Source organism: Rhinoraja longicauda, chromosome 5 (genome assembly GCF_053455715.1).
Source record: "Rhinoraja longicauda isolate Sanriku21f chromosome 5, sRhiLon1.1, whole genome shotgun sequence".
Lineage (NCBI taxonomy): Eukaryota > Metazoa > Chordata > Chondrichthyes > Rajiformes > Arhynchobatidae > Rhinoraja > Rhinoraja longicauda.
Genome location: NC_135957.1, coordinates 33,408,969 through 33,426,322, shown reverse-complemented (window position 1 = coordinate 33,426,322; position 17,354 = coordinate 33,408,969). Strand labels below are relative to the sequence as shown.

Genomic DNA, 17,354 nt, shown 5'->3' with positions numbered 1-17,354 from the left:
TGCTATGAGGTTGCAGGGTGACTTGGACAGGTTGTGTGAATGGGTGGATGCATGGCAGATGCAGTTTAATGTGGATAAGTGTGAGGTTATCCACTTTGGTGGTAAGAATAGGAAGGCAGATTATTATTTGAATGGTGTCAAGTTAGGAAAAGGGGACGTACAACGTGATCTGGGTGTCTTAGTGCATCAGTCACTGAAAGGAAGCATGCAGGTACAGCAGGCAGTGAAGAAAGCCAATGGAATGTTGGCATTCATAACAAGAGGAGTTGAGTATAGGAGCAAAGAGGTCCTTCTGCAGTTGTACAGGGCCCTAGTGAGACTGCACCTGGAGTACTGTGTGCAGTTTTGGTCTCCAAATTTGAGGAAGGATATTCTTGCTATTGAGGGCGTGCAGCGTAGGTTTACTAGGTTAATTCCCGGAATGGCGGGACTGTCATATGTTGAAAGACTGGAGCGACTAGGTTTGTATACACTGGAATTTAGAAGGATGAGAGGGGATCTTATCGAAACGTATAAGATTATTAAGGGGTTGGACATGTTAGAGGCAGGAAACATGTTCCCAATGTTGGGGGAGTCCAGAACCAGGGGCCACAGTTTAAGAATAAGGGGTAGGCCATTTAGAACAGAGATGAGGAAAAACTTTTTTAGTCAGAGAGTTGTGAATCTGTGGAATTCTCTGCCTCAGAGGGCAGTGGAGGCCAATTCTCTGAATACATTCAAGAGAGAGCTAGATAGAGCTCTTAAGGATAGCGGAGTCAGGGGGTATGGGGAGAAAGCAGGAACGAGGTACTGATTGAGAATGATCAGCCATGATCACATTGAATGGCGGTGCTGGCTCGAAGAGCCGAATGGCCTACTCCTGCACCTATTGTCTATTGTCTATTAAACCAAATTAATTTACCAGCTCTTACTTTTTAAATTGAGGGCAGTGACCCTATTCAAATAAATGAAGTTATCCTACTCTCCCACCATAAAGGGTGAGCGGATAATGCAAACCATGTTTGTGTGCTGCTCCTGAACAGGGACGTTAGGCATGCTCGCATCTGACTTCTGTGTGCCAAAGTGCAGGAATCCATGTCAGAGGCAAGCTGATCTGCGAATAGGACATTGCCTGCAGTTCTCTATGAAACCATCAGCTCAAGCCAAATATAATTTGGGCCATTATTCTCAGAGGCCTAATCAGGAATGCACAACTTATCGAATAACATTGAAGTCGGAATAAAATTTAAACAAGCGACAAAAAAAAGTGGCATAAATAGCTGAGATAAGAGGTGTCCCTAATTATGATCACTACTCTTCCCAGAGAGAAATGCAGTGACAAACATTACTGGATTGTTTTGTGTTATTCTTCAAATACAACCAGGCACTTCCTGATGGGAATCAATTGTGCACATCCAATCAATTTGCACATCAGACATAGGAAACAAGTGATTGATTAAGAAGTAGCCTTAAATAATGGTTTCAGAAAATGGAATTGCAATCAGTGTACAAATGATGTCTATAAAATCATAATGCAATCTAATAGTTTTTCCAAACACTGTGTAACATTTCCATACTGTTGTCAATCGAAAGCTTTGTAATTTAGATATAGATCTGATCAGTCTAGGTTTGAAATCATTCTTGGGACACCAAATGCAAAGATTACTGTCGATCCGCACATTGTGACACAACTGAAGGTAACTATCAGTTTATATTTACAATTATTAAATTCCACATCTGCCCCACCACCCCCCATCGCCCACCCCCCCCCCCCCCCCCCCCCACAGATCCTAATCCTCTTAGAGCTGAGCTGAACCAAATCTTCTGAAGTCCTTCCAGGCCAGGTAAAGAACACTTTGCTTCCGTCAACAGTCAGCTTCTGATAATAACTCAAGCACTTTAATTTTTAAAAGAGGGCAGCAGGATGGAGCATCTTAAATATTGATTTGTAGAGGTGCTTGCATTTGTAACTAAATACAAAGCACCTTATGACATATAACATATCCTTCAACTGTTCCCATTTTTGTCGGACATTTTATTATAATGCTCTTGGATGAACTGTTTATTAAACTATTTTTAGTAATTATTTTTGATTTCCCTTCTCTCAATACGGCTTGGAATTGGCATTAGATTTCAAATGAATAATCAGGTGCATACAGTTCTCTGAAATAAGCCCTGCTCAAATATGAGCACAATGTTCTGTTATAAATGACCCAGTTATAAATGAAAGCACAAACAGAGCAAGCCAATCTGACAATGTTCCATCTTCCACATTGTGACAGGATGTACGAAATACGAGCAGGCCAAAGTTACCCCACTAAGACTTAATGGATAATATCTTGCAATTTGCATTGTACGATTTAAGATCATAAAACATTTGAGGTACTTTGCAGAAGAGGGAACAGATAAGATTAACAATTAGTGTCTTAAAGAGGTATTAGGCTAATGTCCAAAAGCATGATCGAAGACATGTTTTGAAGAGCATCTTAAAGGAGGGAAGCATGTAAAGGAAATGTTAGATTTCAGCATAAGAGTAGCTGAAGACACAAGCAAAAGGAACATGATAAAAAGCATGAACACATAAATAGAGGAATGCAGAGAGTTGTAGTGCTATAGAGGAATGGATATGCCAGCCACCCCAGTGTAACATCACAAACTGAGCATTCCCACCCGATGATACCATTGAATGAGAGGACCGGAGGCACCATTCTGAACAGTCCCTATTGTGATGTCATCAACTGGACAATCCAATCTGCAAATGTTCTGCCCACCCCAGGGTGACATCATGTATTGAACATTACAGTTTGCAGTTTAGTTTAGTTTAATTTAGTTTAGAGATGCAGTGCAGAAACAGGTCCTTCGACCCACAGAGTCTGCGCTGATCAGCGATCCCTGCATATTAACACACATTAACACTATCTACACACACTAGGGATAATTTACAATTTTACCAAGCCAATTAACCTACAAACCTGCACTTCTTTGGAATGTGGGAAGAAACTGGAGCTCCTGGGGGAAACCCACGCAAGTCATGGGGAGAACGTACAAACTCCATACAGACAACACCCGTGATCAGGATTGAACCCGGGTCTCTGGCACTGTAAGGCCGCAACTCTCCTGCTGTGCCACCGTGCTGCCCTAAGTAGTCTTGCCCATGCCATTTTTTAATGAAATACTAAACAGAGTTTTGAGATGTATACTGATTATTGCACACTGAGCATGTTCTGTCTACCCCAATGTTTCACCATATATTGAACATGTTTTGTCTATGTTGGCGTGACATTGTGAAATGAACATCTACCACAGTGGATGATATTGAACAGAACATGGAAATGGAGTATGTTCCTGCAATAGAAAATATTGTGCACTCCAATTTGAATATTCACAATGGGTTGTGAATATTCACAAGCACAAATTTAAAGGTCAGGAAAATATGTAAAACATGAGATGAAAGTCCATTTAGGCTGACTAAATCTTAATTCTTAAATGACATCTGACAACGGTAGTATAGATATCACAGACTTGTATCTTGCTATGTGCTATCTTTTCCTTTGTACCAGTCTCAGCAAATGATTTAGATAAACATACAGGTTTGATGTGACCTCTAGTGTTAAAACTTATTATGTTGACCATTGAACCAAGTTAATTACCCACCTTTCTTGTACTGCAGTAACCATTGCCTCAAATGAACTGTCATATCTCAACAGTGGAAGCCTGTGACCAGAGTATGTGGAATCAATCAAGTCTGAAAGCCCAAAGTATTTGTTGTCTTCCTGATACAAGTCCACTCCCTACAAGATGTGAAGAACAGAACATAGTACACAATGTCAATTAACTGCAATATATTTTGCAGAAAAATGGCCAAGCCTTTAGAAAACGAATAAATCATTGAGGTCACAATTGACAATTAAACGAGAATACAATAATTTGGATATTTCATAATATGAGAAAAAACAATCTCCATAGTACATAAAGCAATGAGTTTTGAAACAAAGGCTGGTGGGTGATAGGTGGAAAGAGATAGATTTTTATTGAGAAGACAGAGCCAGAAGGTTGTATCCCATTCTCTGGAATTTAGAAGACTGAGGGGGGATCTTATAGAAACATATAAAATTCTTAAGGGGTTGGAGAGGCTAGATGCGGGAAGATTGTTCCCGATGTTGGGGAAGTCCAGAACCAGGGGTCACAGCTTAAGGATAAGGGGGAAGTCTTTTAGGACCGAGATGAGAAAACATTTCTTCACACAGAGAGTGGTGAGTCTGTGGAATTCTCTGCCACAGAAGGTAGTTGAGGCCAGTTCATTGGCTATATTTAAGAGGGAGTTAGATGTGGCCCTTGTGGCTAAATGGATAAGGGGGTATGGAGAGAAGGCAGGTGCAGGTTACTGAGCTGGATGATCAGCCATGATCATATTGAATGGCGGTGCAGGCTCGAAGGGCCGAATGGCCTACTCCTGCACCTATTTTCTATGTTTCTATTCATTTGGCTCAATCAGCCCCATGTTTTTGTTGTTTCCACCTTTCACCAACCAGCCTCTGTCTCAAAACTCCTGCTCCACCCTCATATGGCACCATCTACCCATCATCCCTAACCTGACCTGGTTACACCTATCACCCTGTCTCACCCCTTACCTCTCAGTTCTTTATTCTGGCCACTTCCCTCTCCACTCTCAGCTCTAATGGAGAGTCTTGATCCAAAACATTGACCATCCGTTTTACTCCTCAGATCATGTGATGGGAGTCAAATTAGGCCATTCGGCCCATCAAGTCTACTCCACCATTCAATCATGGCTGATCTATCTCTCCCTCCTAACCGCAATGCTGCATGACCTGCTGAGTCCCACTAGCAAGTTGATTTTTGCAAGAGATGCATCACAAGTGTGGCTATTAACATGGCTGTTCAATGACTGGGACAAAACACAAGTCAGTCCCAACTTCCCCGCACTTTCAATAGAGGTCACTTGATGGCAACGAACAAACAAAACCACAAAATCATTGGTCCATTTTGCCTTTTCTCATCCAATCTTAATGTTGCCTAACTCAAATCAGCAATTGGTAGGAAAGGTAGAATATTTACTTTTTCAATTGTTTCATCAATTCTTTAACTCCAGGTTCTAAAAATCAGGAAAAAATAATCCTGTTTTCTTAACATGATATCACTCCATTATAATCATACTGAAGAATATTTATGAATGAGGAATGGTAAATATCAGTAAAATTTACATTGTTCCAGGATGAAGGCCAATGGATCTCATTATAGGGGCTGATGTAGGTCTGCTGTGTTTGGAAAGCAAAGGGGAAAGACGTAACTTGGAGTGTTAAGACGTTCAGTGCTTCTTTCATTTCTTTGCTGTTTATGATTCTGTCTGCTACACCCAGGAATGGTTCACTTCGTGGAACTGCTCCTCCACTAAAATAAAGACAAAAACACAGGAGTGTGAACTAATGAGATCACTGAGTAAATATAAATCCTCCCGCAGCAAAATGCCTTACAAGTACAGCAAGTACAAGCAGAATCTAAGGGAAACCAATTCCAAAAATAAATGTTCTTTTTTTAATAGAGTAAAAATGCTGCAGATAAAAAAAACAATCACCATTTGTTAAAAAAGGTAAATTAAGTACTAATGTGCCACATTCATGCTGTCTATGTTGACTATGTACACAGGCTGAGAAATCCATTTGCCGTTCACTGTAACACACCATTAATTGTCAAGAAAGCTAGAGTGCACTTTACGCAGCTTTTGGCACATCAATCTGACCACCATTGACACATCAATCAATCAACCACCATTAATCAAAATCCACTACAATTAGGGATCAATTCAATCAGACATTGGCCGATTGATTTCTAGCAGCTGTAAAATTACATCTCCCTCTCCTCACACTTAAGCAATGGTGTCAATTTTACTTATTCTTAACACCAATGCTCAAGAAAAAACATAAAACAAATTACCATATAACCAGACCAGTTGATAGTACTCTAGTTGTCAATTCTCCTGCTTCATTTATAATAGTCTCAATTAAAGGCTAGGATCCAACTACTATTACGCCAACATGACAACATTATTTGAGTGTTTTACCAAGCAACAAAGAAACCGCCTCTTAACACAAAGTAATGAAATAGAAATCCAAGTGTTGTTGATATCAGCCTTTAACCGACAAGCAGCAGCAACTTATCATGGTGGATAAGATGCAAGAAATGTCATAACCTAACTCCAATACAACCTCATGCCTTTACATAGTCTGGTGGACTGCCGTTAATACGACAGAAGACAGTGAGGGCTAGAAAGTTGAACAATTCTCCGTAGGTGAAGAGGTACACAAGTAATTTTCCAGCTCCACAATGAAACATTAGACACCCCTGAATTCCTCCTTCCCTTCCTGGCATCTTTACAAAACATTATTTCTTGCTTGGATCATCCATCCTATCACTGGAAATAATTATCCCATCCACTTCCTGCCAGGAACAGACAGGAGGCAGAAGATATTCATTTTCACAAGAACCCGGTTATAATTCCATTTACAGTCTATTGTAGATTTTGGCTACATGTCTCCTGCTGGGTGTTTCAATCAAGCCCTACGAGTCTCAGAATAAGTTATATTTGTCACTGAGATGCCCGATAGCATTATAGAAAACCATTCAAAATTGAAGGATCCCACAGTTCCTGGTTTTGAATGTTTTGGCTGATTAACATTAGTGTTACCAGAAAGGAGTTGAATTTTTTTTTTTGTTGGTACAATTTTGATCAATTCTTTTTGTATGTTGAAGGAAAGAAATTATTTAAAGCAATAAGAATGTCAGTAATTTTTTTTAGAAAATTGCTTATCTTTTGTGGAAACCAAACTAATGTAGCAAGGAATGATAGTCTTCACAGTTTCATTGATGACTGTTGAATCATAGGCTGAATCATGTACTTCTGAATACAGCCCTGTGTTCAGATCACAAATAAAACCAACTATTTAGCACCAACTTTCCACTCTCCGAGTATTCATTTAGGCAGCTCGTATTGAAAAAAAACATTAATACCATAGTTTTTATTTAATGTGGAAAACTGAAGTATACTATTAAGTGTTGAACAATAAGGTACATATTATTCTGTACAGACCCTGTTGTATTTGATCATTGATACCAATGCTGACAACAAGAGACCTTTCTCGCCTACAGCTCATAACACCTCCGCACCCCCTACTTTCACCCATCCTTTTTTCCCCCCCAGAGATGCTGTCTGACCCACAGAGTTTCGTCAGCACCTTGTGTCGATCTGTGGTATAAACCAGCATTTGTTTCTACTGACGAGGTTTTTTTAGATTTAGATTTAGAGATACAGCGCGGAAACAGGCCCTTCGGCCCACCGATTCCGTGCCGCCCAGCGATCCCCGCACATTAACACTATCCTACACCCACTAGGGACAATTTTTACATTTACCCAGTTAATTAACCTACATACCTGTACGTCTTTGGAGTGTGGGAGGAAACCGAAGATCTCAGAGAAAACCCACGCAGGTCACGGGGAGAACGTACAAACTCCGTACAGACGGTGCCCGTAGTCAGGATTGAACCTGAGTCTCCGGGGCTGCATTAGCTGTAAGACAGCAACTCTACCGCTGAGCCACCGTGCCGCCCGTCTGTCAATAATTTATCATAAAAATTGAGAGTACAAGATGTCTATATATTTCCAGGAAAATGTTCCACTTATTCATCCCTAAGTCCCAGGGATGTGAAAGCTCATCATGTACTGAGATCTATAAAACATCCTTAATATGATTGGTATTATGGAATTCACCATCCTGTGTATAAAATACAAGAGCAAGAGGAATCAGGCCTGATATCATTAGTGAGAGTTTCAAAACTAATCCTACATAAAGCGATTGAAAGTGTTGTTTCAGGACTCCAGGTCAAGTGAGAGTAGCAGGAACAATGGGAGACAGGGTAAGGTTGAAGATGACAGTACGTATTAACCTCTGATGCCAATAAGCAGTCACAGATGCGGTACATCCAACAACAATCCAACTTGTGCGCCAAAATGCAAAAGACAGTAGTGAATGGTTTGAGTTTGATCAAATGTTATGTAAATTCTGCAAGCAAATTTTTTTTAAATTAACCGTACATCTGATTGGACTGCAATTCAAATTATGGATACAGCAGAAATACATTTCATCCCACAGCTAAAATAAACATTTTGTTCATAAAACTTCTCAGAGTGAAGTGTATTTCAAACAGTCACCTTGTCAAATCCCAGTGCGCATGGTCATGGATCAGTATGAACAGTGTGTAAGGGCTGTTTAATACTCTTTGCTGAAAAGCTTCAAACTTGCTCTGATCTTCTGCAGTAAGTTTCATGACATAATGTTCCGCACTTTGATTTGCAACAGATTCTGCCTCCAATCCAAGCTCCACCAATATCCCTGCAAAACACCAATAGAGCAGAAAATCACATTTCAGTGAATCCAAAAGCAGTATTTTGATTGCTTCCTCTGAGAATAATTGTCAGATTGGTATCTGTGAAATCACTGTGAACATAAAGCATAACCTGTACAAAAGTTTAAATCTAAAATGCAATTCTTGATTGGAAATAAAAATACATAATACATAAAGCACATTCAGTTTTTTATTTTTTGAGGTTAAGACATGCTTCGATAACAACCACAATCCGTGTCAAATGCATTTCACCCAACATTGAGAGTTAAACTGATTAACACTGGAAAATATGCATTGATGACAATGGCCCTGTGCCTATAACCTAATGCGGGCTGTCCTTAAAATTCATACTGCCTGCTTGGTCTCAGGGGGTTAGAACTAAACACACTGTTAATTGTCTTAACCGTGGGTAGCTGGTACCATCCAATATTGCAGCTTGCAGCTCAAGGCAGAGATAGACAGGTTCTTCATTAGTACGGGTGTCAGGGGTTATGGGGAGAAGGCAGGAAAATGGGGTGAGGAGTGAGAGATAGATCAGCCATGATTGAATGGCGGAGTAGACTTGATGGGCCGATGGCTTAATTCTGCTCCTATCCCCAAACTTATGACCTTATGAAAAGTTGGAAGGACACAAGCAGCAGAAAGGTCCGTTTTCAAGCCATGGAGACCAAGTGGACTGATCTACTGTGGACACGGATGTCCACGATAAAAGGATGTGTTTCTAAAATTTCAGCTGTGCACTTTACCAATTCCTTGTACTTTTTACTTCCATTCCTTATTCCCTCTACTTATAATCATGCCCTTGTGTCTTTCTCCTTTCAGAAAGCCAGATATCCAACATGGAAGACAGCAATCAAGTAACAAGAGAACAAGATGGAGCCCTAAAAACCTTCCCTTCCCTAATCTGCTCCTCCTCCTCTTCCTTTACCTCCACCTTCTCCCTTCTCTTCCCTATTCCCGCATAACTACCAGCACATCTTCACATCCCACCTAACCTTAACCCAAACCCAGAGCCTCCACCCTGGTGAGCAGCTCAGATTTTGGATCGCTGGCTGCGGCCCCATTCACAGTGCGGCGACTTCCCACCAGCCTCTATCCACGCACTCACCTGGGTCTCAGGTACATGGTGGCGGTCTCTGTGGCAGCAGCCCAGGTGTCCACAACAACACTGAGACTCCCCACCTTCCCCAGCGCCGGCCCCTTCCTGCCCGCATCACCGCATGGCCGGATATGGGCGTAGCTTCCACTCACCCCCGGGAGCCGGGGAGTGGGGAGGTAACAAATCATCCCACGGGCCGGATCGGACCCCTTCGTGGGCCGGTTGCGGCCCGTGAGCAAATAGTTTGAAACCCCTGGTTTAGCGGGATAGGGACCAAACGTGGACAGGTGGCACTCATGCAGGTGTAGATGGGGTATCTTGGTCGGCATGGGCAAGGTGGATGGAAGGGACTAATTCCATGCTGTATGACTCTCTGACTTTGATACACGCAGCATGCAAACTATGGAGATTAACATGGAAGTAGGATCAGCATTCAGTGAATCACTGTAGATGGTTGATCTATAGGCAGGGATGGAGGAAAGGGGTAATCAGCTGCCAGGGCAAGTATGGACAAATCCTGTAACAGCTGGCACAGGTCAGGGCTTCCACATCCCAATCTACAGCAGCTGCTGATTATCCACTGGTGTTGGCTAGGGTGATCTACTTAGTTTAGTTTATAGTTACAGTGTGAAAACAGGCCCTTTGGCCCACTGAGTCCACGCTGACCAGCGATCACCCATACACTAGCTCTATCCTACATTAGAGACAATTCACAGAAGTCAATTAACCAATAAACCTGCACGTCTTTGGACTGTGGGAGGAAGCCAGAACCTTCAGAGAAAACCCACAAAGTCACAGGGAGAATGCACAAACTCTGTGCATACAGCACCCGTAGTCAGGATAGAATCCAGGCCTCTGGCGATGTGTGGCGGCAACTCTACCACTGTGCCACAGTGCCACCCCAATTACTGTTTGTTATTTCTTGGCCTCACAACAGTTTGCCAAGACTCGTGTACCCAAAACAAGAATTGTGTTTCACTTCAACGCTGCTTTGTTTGACAATCTACTTGATGTGCAAGGTGAAGGGGAAAAGATCAGGAGGGGTCTTACATTGGGATCCATTCTGATTAAGTTTGTCAGCGAACAATTCCCTGCACCTCTTGGAAGATCAATAAATCAGGTGACTCTATTTTATAAAGGGGTTCCAAAAACAGTGTTCAGCAAGATGATACAAAAGTGGGTGGTATTGTAGATAGTGGAGATAGTTTTCAAAAATTGCAGCAGGATCTTGATCAGTTTGGCAGGAGGGCTGAGGAATAGTTGATGAAATTTAAAGAGAAATGTAAGGTATTGCATTTTGGAAAGTCTAATAAGGGTAGGACCTACACAGTGAATGATAGGATTCTGTGGAGTGTTGAAGAGAAGAGGGATCTAGGAGTGCAGGTAAATATTGAATATAAATATAGAAGTTGGGAGATCATGTTTTGTTTTTTTTAATTTTATTTAAATTTTAACAAAACAAATACATGTATGAACTCATAGTACGCGATGGTACCTACATTATAAATCCGATTATACATTTTAAATTCGATTATACTTGTATTGTTCTGTATTATCTCCCCACCCACAACCCCCCTCCCCCCCCCCCCACCCCCCAGTTAGAAAAAAAGAGGAAAAAGGAGAAGAAGAAAGATTAAAAAAATAAAAAATAAATAAAAGGAAAGAAAGAAAGAAAGAAGAAAGAAGGAAACCTGGAGACAAGAAGGAAACACTTCCGGCTAATTTCTTATTAAATTCTTTTTAGGGGTATCAAAACAATCCTGAAATTAAATATTTCCAATTCTTAATCCTAGTTTTAAAGTGAATGGGTTCCAAAGTTTCAAAAAGAAATCATATTTATTTCTCAGATTATAAGTAGCTTTTTCTAATGGGATACAACTACGCATTTCTGCATACCATCTTGCAATTCTTATTTCATTGTGATCTTTCCAAGTGACCGCCACACATTTTTTTGCTATTGCTATTTTGAGAAATCTTTCCTGATATTTATCTAAAATTAATCTTGGTAATATTCCTTTAGTGTCTCCCAATAAAAACAACCTTGAATCCAATGGTATGGTCTTATTCATCAATTGTTCCAAAAGGTTTTTTAGGTCTTTCCAAAAAGGAGTTACCTTCGGACATGCCCATGTGGAGTGTAAAAAAGTACCCACATCCTGGTTGCATCTAAAACAAATTTCAGGTAAATTTGGATTTAAATTGTTTAATTTTTTCGGAGTTAAATATAGTTGATGTAAAAAATTGTATTGTACTAAACTATATCTCACATTAATAGTATTTTTCATACTTTCTAAACACAATCTTTCCCAACTTGGTTCATCAATGCTAATATTCAGATCTGTTTCCCATCTTTGTCTTGATTTTTGAATTCCTGTCTTTGGACTAGATTTTTGTAACAATTTATACATTGAAGATATAATTTTTTTAGTTCCCTTGCCCTGAATCAGGGATTCAATTCCTTTAATTTGAAATAAAAACATTGAATTACCTAACTTTTCCCTTAAAAAAGATTGTAATTGATAATAGAAAAAAATACTATTCCCTGGAATTTGATATTTGTTTCTCAATTGAGAAAATGTCAAAAAATTATTTCCTTCGTAGCAATCTCCTATATGTTTAATACCCTTCTGTTCCCAGACTTGTAATATTTGATTATTCCAAGCAAACGGCAGTAATCTATTTTTTACTAATGGAGTTTTAGCTGTTAGAAAAAATCTTTTATCATTAACTTTAACTGTTTTCAACAATATATTAATTAAATGTTTTAGCAAAGGTGACTCTTGATCCTTAACTAATAGCTTCGCTTCCCATTTATAGATAAATTCTTCTGGGCATAGTTCTTTTATTTTATCCATTTCAATTTTAACCCATGCTGTTTTTCCACCCTCTTGATAAAAGGATGAAATAAAACTCATTTGTGCTGCCAGATAGTAATTTTTAAAATTTGGTAATTGCAGTCCACCTAATTCAAATTCCCATGTTAATTTTTCCATAGACACTCTTGGCATTTTACCTTTCCAAAGAAAATTTCTCACAATTTTATTCAATTCTTGAAAAAAATTAGTTGGTAAAGGTATAGGCAGTGTTTGGAATAAATACTGTAACCTCAGAAAAATATTCATCTTAATACAGTTCACTCTCCCTAGCAATGTAATTGGAAGATTCATCCATTTCTTCAAGTCCTCCTCAATTTTTTTAATTAGTGGTTTATAATTTAGTTTATACAGATTATTTAACTTATTATCTACTTTAACCCCTAGGTACTTCATGCCTTCTTTTTGCCATTTAAACTGACTTTCTCTTTTACATTGATCATAATTACCTTCAGAAAGAGGCATTATTTCAGTTTTATCTTTATTAATTTTGTATCCTGATACTTTCCCATATTCTTCCAGTCTGAAATATAATTTTCTTTAGGATTCCAATGGTCTAGTAAGACAAATTAAAACATCATCTGCAAATAAAGTAATTTTGTGATTTTCCTGATTAACTTTAAATCCTTCAATGTCTAAATCTGATCTTATTAGCTCTGCCAGAGGTTCAATGGCCAATACAAATAAAGCCAGTGACAAGGGACATCCCTGTCTACTAGATCTTTCCAAATTAAATGATTGAGAAGATTGGCCATTTGTCACCACTTTGGCTTTAGGTTGTTTATAAAGAGCTTTTACCCAGTTAATGAAACCATTTCCCAATCCGTACTTCTCTAATACTTTAAATAAAAAATCCCATTTAACCTGTCAAATGCCTTTTCAGCATCTAAAGCAACTGCTACGCTCAATTCCCTTCTTTTCTGTGCTAAATGTAAAATACTTATAAATCTTGCTACATTATCAGATATTTTCCTTTTTTTGACAAATCCAGTTTGGTCCTCTTTAACCAGCTTCGGTAAATATTCTGCCAATCTCCTTGCCAAAAGTTTAGCAACTATTTTATAATCTGCATTCAACAATGATATTGGTCTATAAGAAGATGCATTTAAAGGGTCTTTCCCTTTTTTTTGAATTAAGGTTATAATTGACAGTGAGAAGGATTCTGGTAATGTAGAAGTTTTTTCCGCTTGATGTATCACTTCCATAAATACTGGTATCAACAAATCTTTAAATTTTTTATAGAACTCAGGCGGGAAACCATCTTCCCCTGGAGATTTATTACTTGGTAAAGAATATAATACTTCCTCCACTTCTCTCAAAGTAAAGGAGGCATTTAGTTCCATCTGCTCCTCATTAGAGATTGTTGGTAATTGAATCTTGGATAAAAAATTATTTATCTTAATTTCATCCTTTTCAGATTCAGAATGGTACAGATTAGTGTAGAATTGCTTAAATACCTCATTGATTTCTCTAGGTTTATAAGTAATAATGTTTTGATCTGTTCTAATTGAATTTATTGTTGTTGATATTTGTTCTTCTTTCAATTGCCATGCCAATACCGTGTGCGCTCTTTCTCCTAATTCATAATATCTTTGGTTAGTTCGTAATATTCGTTTTTCTGTTCTATAAGTATGTAAAGTATTGTATTGAAATTTTTTATTTGCAAGTTGTATTTTTTTCGTATCTGAAGAAGTTTTCTGTAAGTCTTTTTCTAATACGGTGATTTCTTTTTCTAATCTTTCAGATTCCTTCCTATAGTCTTTCTTTATCTCAGATGAGTAGCTTATAATTTGGCCTCTCAAATAAGCCTTCATTGCATCCCATACAATAAATTTATCATCAACTGAATTTAAATTTGTTTCCAAAAACAATTCAATTTGTCCTCGAATAAAATCACAAAAGTCTTGCCTTTTCAATAGTAAAGAGTTGAGTCTCCATCTATACACTGACTGTTCTTTATCTGGCATCGTAATTTTCATTAATAATGGTGAGTGATCCGATAACAATCTAGCCTTGTAATCTATTTGTATTATTCTACCCCTTAATTGAGCTGAAATCAAAAAGAGATCTATTCTAGAATATGTATCATGTCTATTGGAATAAAAGGAGTAGTCTCTTTCCCTGGGATGGCTTTTCCTCCAAACATCTATTAAATTTAAATTTTCCATTAAATTCAAGGTTGTCTTCGCTGCTCTTGTCCTTGTTGTTATCCTTGATGATCTATCCATTACTGGATCTAAACAAAAATTGAAATCTCCCCCTATCAATATATTTTCATGTGCTTCCGCCAGATTTAAAAAGGTACCCTGCACAAACTTCTCATCATCTATATTTGGTGCATATATATTCATTAAGGTCCACAATTCTGAGAAAATTTGACAATGTACCATTACAAATCTACCTACTGGGTCACTTACAATATTTTGTATCTTAATTGGTAGCGTTTTCTTAAATAGGATAGCAACCCCTCTTGCTTTTGAGTTAAAAGAAGATGCGACCATACTTCCTACCCAATCTCTCTTTAACTTTTGATGCTCTTTTTCCGTTAGATGTGTTTCTTGCAAGAAAGCTATATCTACTTCCAATTTTTTCATCTGTGTTAAAATTCTCTTCCTTTTTATCGGTCCATTTAACCCATTCACATTATAGCATAAAAAATTTAATGTGTTATCCATTCATTCCTTTTTTTTTTTCTTTTTTTTTTTCCTTTTTCCTTACCTTGATACCTCTTCCGGTATTTACATTGTGCCGTATTTCAGTGTGCTCCCCTCCATAGTCCAGGTATAAAAACAGAAAAGAAATAAGAAAGATAGAGAAATAGACCCTCCCTCTAATGTTGTTAATAAATAGATTAGCCAATGGAATGTTGGCCTTCGTAACAAGAGGAGTTGAGTATAGGAGCAAAGAGGTCCTTCTACAGTTGTACCGGGCCCCTGGTGAGACCGCACCTGGAGTACTGTGTGCAGTTTTGGTCTCCAAATTTGAGGAAGGATATTCTTGCTATGGAGGGCTTGCAGCGTAGGTTCACTAGGTTAATTCCCGGAATGGCGGGACTGTCGTATGTTGAAAGGCTGGAGCGATTGGGCTTGTATACACTGGAATTTAGAAGGATGAGGGGGGATCTTATTGAAACATATAAGATAATTAGGGGATTGGACACATTAGAGGCAGGAAACATGTTCCCAATGTTGGGGGAGTCCAGAACAAGGGGCCACAGTTTAAGAATAAGGGATAGGCCATTTAGAACGGAGATGAGGAAGAACTTTTTCAGTCAGAGAGTGGTGAAGATGTGGAATTCTCTGCCTCAGAAGGCAGTGGAGGCCAGTTCGTTGGATGCTTTCAAGAGAGAGCTGGATAGAGCTCTTAAGGATAGCGGAGTGAGGGGGTATGGGGAGAAGGCAGGAACGGGGTACTGATTGAGAGTGATCAGCCATGATCGCATTGAATGGCGGTGCTGGCTCGAAGGGCTGAATGGCCTACTCCTGCACCTATTGTCTATTGTCTATTGTCTATTAGCTACATTACCCCCCTCTATTATACGAGGTGTGGTCCGCACCACACTTGTGCCCATGATTATGGTGGAGCATCCACATTCTCCAACCCCCCCGATATATCAAGTACTTCTAAAAATTAACAATCCTTAATACAGTTAATCCCCTCTATAGTATACAGAGGGGGGCGTGTCCAATGCTTGGCTGAGTAGACATAACTTTTCAGCACTCCCGAAAACAAAGCCCTAAACTGCTAAAAAAAGACGAACTAAAGGAATCAAGTACTTTAAATTAAATCAGAAAGTATACAGAAAGTATACAGAACGTACGGATGCCTTCCAAAAAAGTAAAAGGAGGAGTACAACTGCCACAGAAGCAAGCAAAGGAATCAAGGAAAAAAATCGAAGGTAGGCCCACAGCTCTGATGGAGCAGGGGACTAGATTTGGTGACCCCTCGGCAGGCGGTGAGACTGGGGAGGGCTCCGGTACGAAGCTGGAGTCTACTACTCCCAGCAAGCGCTCTTTGACTCGGGTCAAAATACGAGGGAGTCGCCGTGAGTTACCAAAAAGGCCCACTGTTTGCCGAGAGGCTGCTGATGTTGTGTCTGGAGTTTCGGACACGAGTGACGATGAGGTAACGGGAGACTCCACTAGCAGTGGAAGTGGAAATGAGGAAGAAGAAGAAAAGCAAGAAGATACAGAGACTAATATGAAAACGATGCTTCAAGAAATTATTAACAGGCTTAAGAAAATTGAAGGAGATAACAAATTAATGAGGAGAGATAACAAGAAATTTCATAAGACTGAAAAAAATGGAGGAAAAATTTCAAACAGTGACAAATAAAGTGGATAATATACAAATGGAAAATGAAATGTTAAAATCTAGAGTGGAAAAAAATGAAGACAGTATTACTGCTGCAGCAATTGAAAGCAAAAAGATGGCGGAGAAGTTGGATGCCTTGGAAAACTATAGCAGGAGAAATAATGTTAAAATTGTTGGTTTGCCAGAGGGAGTGGAGGGGGAGGACCCAATTAACTTTTTTCAAGATTGGATAGTGACCATTCTGGGAATAGATAAACAAGGTCGGATGGAAATAGAAAGAGCACATAGGGCTCTAAGACCGAAACCCTCGGCTAATCAAAAGCCAAGATCTGTGTTGATTAAATTTTTAAGATACCAAGATCGAGAATTGGTTTTCAAAACAGTCGGGAATAATATAAGAGAGGAAAACCCAATAGAACATGAAGGCACTAAAATAATCTTTTACCCAGACATCAGTAATGCCTTGTTGAGCAGAAAGAAATAATTTAATAAGGCAAAAAATATTCTATGGAAGAAAGGCTATAAGTTTATTTTACTGCATCCGGCTACTTTGAAGATTATGATCAACACTGGAGAAAATAAATTTTTTAAAGACTTTGTCAAAGCAGAAGAGTATGCGGAAGAATTGCCATCGAGATATGCTTAAGAAGATTCATGAATGAATGATTATT

At 39.0% G+C, this 17,354-nt stretch overlaps 1 protein-coding gene across 5 annotated transcripts in view; it reads right to left on the bottom strand.

The window, feature by feature from the left end:
• greb1 (growth regulating estrogen receptor binding 1) overlaps positions 1-17,354 on the bottom strand; it is a 167,968-nt gene that overhangs the window by 37,824 nt on the left and 112,790 nt on the right. For all 5 annotated transcript variants that reach the window (XM_078399267.1, XM_078399265.1, XM_078399270.1 and 2 more), the window contains 3 exons: positions 8,204-8,384; positions 5,202-5,388; positions 3,634-3,770 (listed from right to left, as the gene is read on the bottom strand). In XM_078399267.1, coding sequence (XP_078255393.1) covers positions 3,634-3,770; positions 5,202-5,388; positions 8,204-8,384 — 505 coding nt within the window. The remainder of the gene's footprint in view (positions 1-3,633; positions 3,771-5,201; positions 5,389-8,203; positions 8,385-17,354) is intronic.